Here is an 8,033-nt window from a genome sequence, read left to right as displayed (position 1 = left end):
AGACAGGTGAGGGGTGAGGCAGAGCAATCTCCTAGGAGCAAGGACAGAGATCTGAAAGGTGGGTCCCACAAGCAAGGCGAGGAGTCAGTGGGATGCAGGGGAGCAGGAAGTAAAATCCTGCAGCTGGGCAGTGAGGCAGAGCCCGGTTTGAATCCTGGTTCTCAGCCCTTCCAAACTGGTTAGGTGAGCTTCCTGTGCCTCAGTCTGCTAATCTATAAAATGGGTACAATGCCTCTACTCACTCCTGGAAGCACCTGTAAAGCACGGTCCTAGGAGTTCAAGGGCTGTTGGTTCTCCTTCCATAGATGGGCTCAGAAGCCCCTGGGGCTGCTTCTCGAAGCTGCTGTCATCTCTGTTCTCAACCCTGCAGCTCCACCTCACAGAAGGGGTCCCGGCCACCACTCCTTAGAAGCCCACCAGTGACTCCTCTTCCCTTCCAGCTTCTTAGAGCTCCTGGTCAGAGGAGACCCCCCAGAGGGCCCTGCCTTTCCACGGAGGTTGAACTGCAGGAAGTGAAGGGAGGTGGAGGAGGAAGCCATCTTGGTTCCATGTTTGGACCATGTTTGGATCTCTGTCCAGGAGTGAGACAGGAGGAGGGATGAGTACAGCCAAGACCACATTTTGTTGTTTCATGATACGATAATTTCTGTTTCTCCCCCTGATTGTATTCAAGGAGGTCCATACATACGTCTGAACTGTAGTCATTTAATTGCCCTAAGAGGTAGGCTGGACTAGGGGAGGGTTCTCTTTATTTTCTAAATCAGAAGACTGAGCCTAGACAGAAAGTGTGATTGAGTCCATGGCTAGTGGCAAAACTGGAACTGGCTTTAGAATTGAAACCTTAGGTCCAAACCACACGCTGGACCCTGTTGATTCTTGGGAACTTTCTGCCTATAAAGATGTGAGAGACTTGGGTGGAGATGGGCCGGGGGCTCTCCCCCTTGGGGGTCTCCAGGAGCAGGGGAATGCCCCTTCTTTTGCTATAGGAACGAGCATTCTTTTTCTAGCTCTTGAAGGATGGACAAAATACCCTTTACAGAAGGACAAGAATTGAAAGGAAAATAAATAAGTCAAGGGAGAGTAGGTGCCCACCCAAGACAAGAAGGAAATGTGCTCTCACCTAGGCAGGGGGAGATGCAGGCTGCGGAGGTGCAGACCCCCTGGAAGGGGGTCACCTTGGGGGACATTTTTCTGCTTTGCTGGGGGTCGGGGCAATGTGAGGTGGTAATAGCCTTTCAAGCCTTGGGACTTCCAGTCTAAGGAGATGGAGGGAGCGATAAGGTTGAGGCGGGGGTTGTAGATGAGCTGATAAGCGGGGGCGGGCACAGAAAAGGAGCACCCAGCCCATAAAACTAATCCTGGAGGGGGGCGGGGGAGGCGCCGGCCCGGTCAGAGCCGCACAAAGCAGGTGTGCAGGGGCTCTCACCAAGGGCAGCGTCCCTGGGCCACGGAGGAGGGAAAGGGGGTGCAGTGTCTTCACCCTCTCGCTTGCCCTTCTCTGCCTGCATTGTCCTCTCAGTGGGAGGGCAGGGACAGCAGCCTGAGGGCACCAGGCTGTCCCACCTGTCCCAGGAGCAGACCTGCGATTTAGGAACTGCTTCCTCATCTTTAAGGACCTCTCTCCTCTGGCTTTCCTCTGCCCTGTTCTGCATCACCACCCTATTTATCCTTCTCTCCTCTCTCTTCTCAATGCTCCCTCAGCCGTTTGCAGGCAAGGACACCTGCAACTTCTCTCCCTCAGGCAGCAGCTTTGCCCCTCCGCCCCATGGTGATGCCTCAAAGTCCAGGGTGACCCGGTCATGCCTCCCAGGTGCCCAGGACGAGCACGTGGGAAGCATGGTCAGGGCTCCAGAGCACCCTGGTACCAAAGCAGCCAGACCTCTTATTCTGATGTGAGGAGGACAGGAGCACACATGATACCCGGGTATCAACTGGTAAGAAATACACCCCCACCCCACACGCCCACAGCCATATAGGGAAAGGGTTTGAATACTATACTCGAAACTATTGATCACTGGATGGTGTAACTATTCGCTCTTTTTGTTTTTCATACTTTTAAATATACTGTTGTAACAAGAAAAAAACCTTTCTTTGGTTTCCTGCCGGGATGTATCTTTTTCAAAATGGGGGGTAGGGCAGGGAGGTGGTGAGGAAATGGAAGTCCCAGTGGTCAGTACAGCCCGGTTCCTTCCACTCCAGCACCCCCCTCCCGAGACACTCCCACCCCAGCTGCCCTCCCCACTTATACTCACAGAGCTGGAGATGGTTTCTCTTTTGGCCAGGAACCAAGAGGCTCCTCCCCCAAAATAACCATGAGCAGATTAGCGATGTTTTTCTACCCAAGCATCATTCCCGGGACCTGCAGGTCAGTGAGTTCAAGGTAGGGTGAGCAGGGTCACCTGCTTACTAGAATCTTTCCTCCCTCACGGTCAAGTGACCTCTTGTACCATTCCCACCTGGCTTGGATCACCAGGAAGTAGATGAGGTAGCAGCTGCCGTCTGTGAGCCAGCCTGCAGGAGAGCATATCTGGAGTGTGGGTAATAGCTGTGGGAAGGAATCTCCACACGCACCCCCATTTCTGCAATCCCCTCTTTCAGAGAGGGTTCATGCTTCCGCACGCGTCCTTTGTCCTTGCACTGGGTGGGTTATTCAGGTGTGGAAGGCATGGACGCCACAAGTGGGGTGAGCTGGTTGTGATAGTTCGAGTGTGTCTAAAATCTCCTCCCACCCATCCTAGCACCCCTCCTGCGTCTCACGGCCTATGTTTATTTCTGGTTTTCAGGGTAGGTCTTCATCCATCTCCCCAGCCCTCCCCCACCTCACCCTTAGCCACTATCTCTGCTCCGAGAAGCAGATGACCATTATCCACGGCCAGTTCTGGACAAGGGGGCTGTGCTCACCAGGTTCTGGGCAGGGCGGGCACAGGGCCACTGCAGCAGGTTTCCTGAGATCCATTATTTAGGGTCCTCGCCTCTACCACATGGGTTCTTCTCTGAAGGCTCCTTCCACCAAGCACATAGTTCAGTGAATGAGCCTCTAACGATGTTCTATGTCTGAGTACAAGAGGATGCAAATAAAAGGAGACAAGAGGCTATTCCAGTCTATCAGTATAAGAGGGCAAAGGCTAGGGCCAAGGACAGTCTATGGGAAGATGAGGAAGGACAGAAGGGCTTCAACTGGGGCCTAGAGCACCCTGCTTTGTTTCTCTGTCCTGTCACCCTCTGTCTCTGTTTCTGTCGGTCACACACATACAGCATGGACCCTTTGCCAACCCTCCACCTATGCCCCTCCCGCTCCCTCGTTTTCAATGAACGTGAGTTTCACGCACAGCCCAGGACTTGACGATTCTCATTTCAGTATCTGGTCTGGGCCTCATCCTGTGCAAGCCACTTTCCTTCGAGAAAAGCTGCATGGAGTGGGAAGATATGACATTTAGAATCAAAAGAGTTAATCATAGTCGTGTTCTGCCCCTTATCGTCTGTGTGATCTGGAGTGGGTGAATCATTTCTTTTGTGAACCTCAGTTTCCTCATCTATATAATGGGTATGATAACACTATTACTTTGAGACCTTGTTATGTAGACCTAAGGACATAATGGATGTGAAAGTACTTCACAAACTCTAAGTCATTTGTGTTGCTCTCCACAGGATGACCCAGTATGGTCATCTTAGAAGGCTCTATTGTCCCCTGCTGGCTACTCTCCACGCTCTTGCCCAGCAATGGAACTCTCTAGTGAGCTAGAATGGTCAGGCCCATGGTTGTGATGTCACAGAGCTCATGACAGATGTCAGAGATCCCACGGAAGGGAGGGGAAGAAAATGGTGCTGGGAAGGGAGCTGGGGCAGGGAGAGGGGAGGGTGGTAGTGGGGCGCCTGCAGGGCACTCGGGAGTGGGGTAGGCCATATGGACAGGAGATGCGCAAGCCCATGACATCCCTGGGCTCCCAGCTCTGCAGGGCAGCTTTCCTGGCAGCCATCCTAACGCTGCTGCAGGTGAAGGGGGTGAAGCCCCAGGAAGGGAACCCAGGACCTAGTGAGAGGAGTCAGAAAGAGAAAACACCCTCTATAGGTAGGTCGAGAAAGAGGATAATTCTGCAGGCTAAGGACCAGATCTGTTTAGAGACAGTCCCAGATGACTTCTGGGGCCAGAGTGAAAGCTGAGCTAGGGTCAGGTTATGGGAGAATACGCTAGCTCCCTATTATTGTATTGTATTGCTCCCTATTATTTTCACGTGAGAGTGTCACGTGAAAAGGCCTGGTGCAGGGCCTTGACTGGGGCTATGCCACGGGCCAGCAGAAGCTGCCTGTGGCTGTCACGCGTATGAGCACAGGTGTATTTGTCTGGGATGAGACTGGTTTTCATCCTTCTCTAAGGTCATCCCTCACTCTCCAAATGGTGTACCACATGGAGGAGGCAGCCTAGAAATGGGGTGTGCGTGCTCTTGAGTTGGAGCTGTGGTTGCACATGGACCAAAAGTGACCTCCCGATGGAGCCTTGCCTCCCTGAGCAAGGACAAGGATGGAGGCAAAGCCCCAGGCCCTAACTCTCCCCATCCTCCACTCCTTCCTCTTTCTGGTGCAGGTGTGTGGGGGGTGGCGGGGGTGAGGGGCGGGCAGGTGAGATGTTTCAGGCCTTCCGCCCTCCCGCGTTCCAGAACAGGATCCAGAGCAGTTTGAAGAGCACTTCGTGGCTTCCTCAGTGGGTGAGATGTGGCAGCTGGTGGACATGGCCCAGCAGGAGGAAAAGACATCGGAGAACGCAGCCATTCGTAACCACCTATTTGATCTCGCCTTCTGCTTGACTCTGGCCGGCATCATGGTTTTTTTATGAGGAACACTGAGGCTGACATGGTGGCCTGGTTCCTGGGTGAGGACCTGGATGCCTACCTCCGCTTCATGCTAGCCTCCTGACTCTCTCCTCAGGCTGCCGGTCACGGCTCTCAGGGGAGAGGCACACAGGGCTTCTTGCCCCCTTGCCAGCACCGTTTCACCACAGGATGCAGCAGAGGGGTCCTGGAACTGGCCTTTTAAATGCCGTCGCCACTGCCGATTTCCTCCCCACACTCTGAGCGCCGACTCTTGGGGCCACAGAAAGCAGGCCCATGCCGTCTCTCTCCACGCCTCTCCTGGCTTTGTTCAGGACAGCAGACTAGGGGAGGAGGCCTCTACAATAAAAGTAATAGCAATAAGATCCTGAAAACAACTGGGGGCAGCTCTCTGAGACTTAACCAAAGCCCCCTTATCTCTAATTGCTCAGCCTCTGGCCCACTGACCTTTAGACTCCCTCCCCCCTTTTCTGGTGCCGGACAGGGGCGGGGGCGGGCAGGTGACATGTCTCTTGCCATCCCCTCTCTCCCATTCCAGACCAGGACCCAGAGCAGTTCAAAGCGCTTTGTGGCCTCCATATAGTTCTTTCCTTTTCTCGTGTCTACGGAACTCTGTTTGGAATTTTCTCCTCTTACCTGTTCTGACTTGTAGGCATAGAATACAGCACGAACGAGCCTCTAAGACACAGACAGAAGCCAAGTGCCAGATTTTATTTTTTGGAAAAGAAGGGGAGAGGAGACATGGCCCTGATTCCACGGATGGGGCAGGGAGATGGTGATACATCTGCATTGAGGTCTCTTTGGTGGCCAGGTTACCAGAGCTGGCAGCGGCGGGAGGGGTTCAGGAGGGTGCCACGTGGACAGGAGAAATATCTGGCGAAGGCTGGGGTGTTGCTGAGGGGCCCATGGACTCGAAGGGAGGGGGGGCTGTGAGTGTCTTGAGAATCCTGTGTGCTGGGCTCCCTACACATCACCTGGGGAGAAAGAGGTCCACACGGGGTGAGGAGAGGAGCAGCGTGGTTAAGGGTCAGCAGGCAGACCTGGTGAGTAGGGACAGCGGACAACAACAAGAGCAGCGATAAGAATGCACCAAGGGCCATGTGGAGAGAGGAAGCGTCTTGCCATTGGTAGGTCATTTAGTCTAGCGGTCGGCATCTGGGGGATGGCCTGGGCTGTGCCATCAGACCATTTGCAAGTGACCAAGAGGTGGGGTGTATTAGGCGAACTCTGAGCGGGGATCTTGAAGTGGACTGCGGAACTGGGGCAGTGTCTGGTGAAGGAGCACACGGTACCTAGAGGGTCACGTCAGGTGGGAAGCACACCTGGGGGTTAGGTCTTCGAACAGAAATGTGGTCTATAGACAGTCCATTGAGGCTCGTTTTTAAGGGGTTTGTATTTCTAAGAGAAGAAAGGAGAGGGGGAAAAATTTGAACTCCTCTCAGGGAGGGATTTGGGAGTAGAGTTTTTTCTTTTATTCCTTTTTTTTTTTTTTTTGAGGAGGGTGCTGAATTTGGTAGAAGAATTTGTAGCCACATGAAGGGATGGTCCCAAGGGGGCACGTGTGAAAGGACAACAGTGGGGACATCTGTGGCAGACAGTCGGGGGCGTTTCGGGGAAAGTGTTTCAGAGAGGAGAGATGCTTTAAGCATTAACGACAGGGTGTTCATCTGAAATGGAGCAGGCGTGGTGGGAGATGGCAGCTGCCTACCTGGGCATAGCTTAAGAAGAAGAGTTGGTGGGGGCTGAGGTCCAGACGGGGCAGGGTAGTCTCGCCATAGTGCCATAAGAGCCTGTTCTTGTATGCCTGGATATGGGGAGTGATGGAGAGGACCCCTTAGGCTCCAGACCTGTGGCCATTTGGAAGCCTCATGCCCTGCACACAATACTCAAAACCAGTTCATGGCCCCTTTTCCAAGTTCTGCACTAAAACACTGGTCTCAGCCAGGAAAAAAATGCATCTGTCAGAAGATCTGTGGATATCCTAGAAAAAGAGATATCTATGGAGTAAGAGAGGGGTCTCCCAGCTGCCGTCTGTGCAGTGGGGATGTGAAGGGCAGAAAGCTTTGCAACTCTGTTAGCCTGGGGGATAGGAGAGGAAAAACAGGACAGGTTGTCTGTTCTGCTGGTGAGAATAGATCCTGGCCTTTGGAACACAAGTCACCTGCAGTGCGATGGCCAGACTCCCCATGTCTGCGACATTCTCCTGGAAGGTGCGGGAGCCATTGAAGGAGATTCCGTGAGGTAAGGGGAAGGCAGCATAGTGATTCTCCAGGCACTGCAGTACAGCACGGTTGTCACAGGCCTGGCAGCACCCAGGGAGTACTGTTGAAAATGGGGCAAGGGAATGAAATGGGGCGGCAGAGCGTAGGGGTGAGGACACGGGGTACCACACACTGGGCTGGCTCCCGGGAGCACTGCCCAAGTGTCAGGTCAGTCGGTCCTGCCGGGAGCCCTCATGTCACCTCCCTTTGTCCTTCTCCAGGCCTCCTTTGCGGCCTTCACTTGGGTCCCAACGGCCCCACCTCCCCATGGCCCACTGTTACCCACAGAGCTGGGAGAAGATGCGTAACAGCTCGTGGACCATGATGCTGCCAGCAGCGCCAAAGTTCACGGCCCTGGGGGGACAAGGGCGTGTCTTACCCCAGAATCCTCCAACATGTTTAAGCCCAATTGCCCAACTACAAGTGCCATCCATCATAACATCTGTCCATCACTCTTGGGAAACTTCCTGCCCGACCTCGAGAACGGCCCATACCTGGGGTAGCCGGGGTGGAAGAATGGGGGTAGGAGGAGTCCTGCTGGGAAGGCCACCATATGGTCAGAGGATGAATAGTGGGCGCTGACCTCCCAGGGGGATACCTTCCACCTGTGGGAAGAGCACATATGAATACTAACTCCATCATTTATTGCCCCCCCAGACATATGCAGTCCCTTCCAACTGTCACCGTCCCTGCTTCTCTGAGCCCCTGGCCTGCTTTCCTGCTTATCTTGGATGGACATCTCTGGGCTGCTCTCATACCTGTGGTGAGGGGAAGGCTGGAAGGAGCTCTGGATAATTCTAGCTTGACGGGATCGGACACTGCTCAGGAAGGACTGCAGGTAGCTGGGTCTGAGGTGAGTCTGGGAGGACGCAAAAGGTGACAAATGTATGTGCTCACTGACATATCCTGCTGGGTACATTTGAATCCAAACAGATAAGCCCTGACA

At 53.8% G+C, this 8,033-nt stretch overlaps 2 protein-coding genes across 6 annotated transcripts in view; one reads left to right on the top strand and one right to left on the bottom strand.

Annotated features, from left to right (window-relative positions):
* Window positions 1-3,915: 3,915 nt before the first annotated feature.
* LLCFC1 (LLLL and CFNLAS motif containing 1) lies at window positions 3,916-4,831 on the top strand. Its single transcript, XM_033098648.1, has 2 exons — window positions 3,916-4,069; window positions 4,656-4,831. The coding sequence occupies exons 1-2, from the start codon at window positions 3,916-3,918 to the stop codon at window positions 4,829-4,831; spliced, it is 330 nt and encodes a 109-aa protein (XP_032954539.1).
* Window positions 4,832-5,439: 608 nt separating this feature from the next.
* Window positions 5,440-8,033, bottom strand: part of KEL (Kell metallo-endopeptidase (Kell blood group)) — a 28,997-nt gene continuing 26,403 nt past the window's right edge. The window contains exons 13-18 of one of the 5 annotated variants that reach the window (XM_033099267.1): window positions 7,846-7,946; window positions 7,582-7,692; window positions 7,374-7,441; window positions 6,988-7,148; window positions 6,535-6,630; window positions 5,440-5,800 (exon numbers count right to left, since the gene is read on the bottom strand). In XM_033099267.1, the coding sequence (XP_032955158.1) occupies window positions 5,639-5,800; window positions 6,535-6,630; window positions 6,988-7,148; window positions 7,374-7,441; window positions 7,582-7,692; window positions 7,846-7,946 (699 nt within the window). In that variant the 3' untranslated portion in view covers window positions 5,440-5,638. The remainder of the gene's footprint in view (window positions 5,801-6,534; window positions 6,631-6,987; window positions 7,149-7,373; window positions 7,442-7,581; window positions 7,693-7,845; window positions 7,947-8,033) is intronic. The other 4 variants (XM_033099266.1, XM_033099265.1, XM_033099264.1 and 1 more) reach the window with 4 other exon arrangements.

The sequence above is a fragment of the Rhinolophus ferrumequinum genome, chromosome 26 (genome assembly GCF_004115265.2).
Source record: "Rhinolophus ferrumequinum isolate MPI-CBG mRhiFer1 chromosome 26, mRhiFer1_v1.p, whole genome shotgun sequence".
In the NCBI taxonomy this organism is placed as follows: domain Eukaryota; kingdom Metazoa; phylum Chordata; class Mammalia; order Chiroptera; family Rhinolophidae; genus Rhinolophus; species Rhinolophus ferrumequinum.
This window is presented reverse-complemented; position numbering and strand designations above follow the sequence as displayed.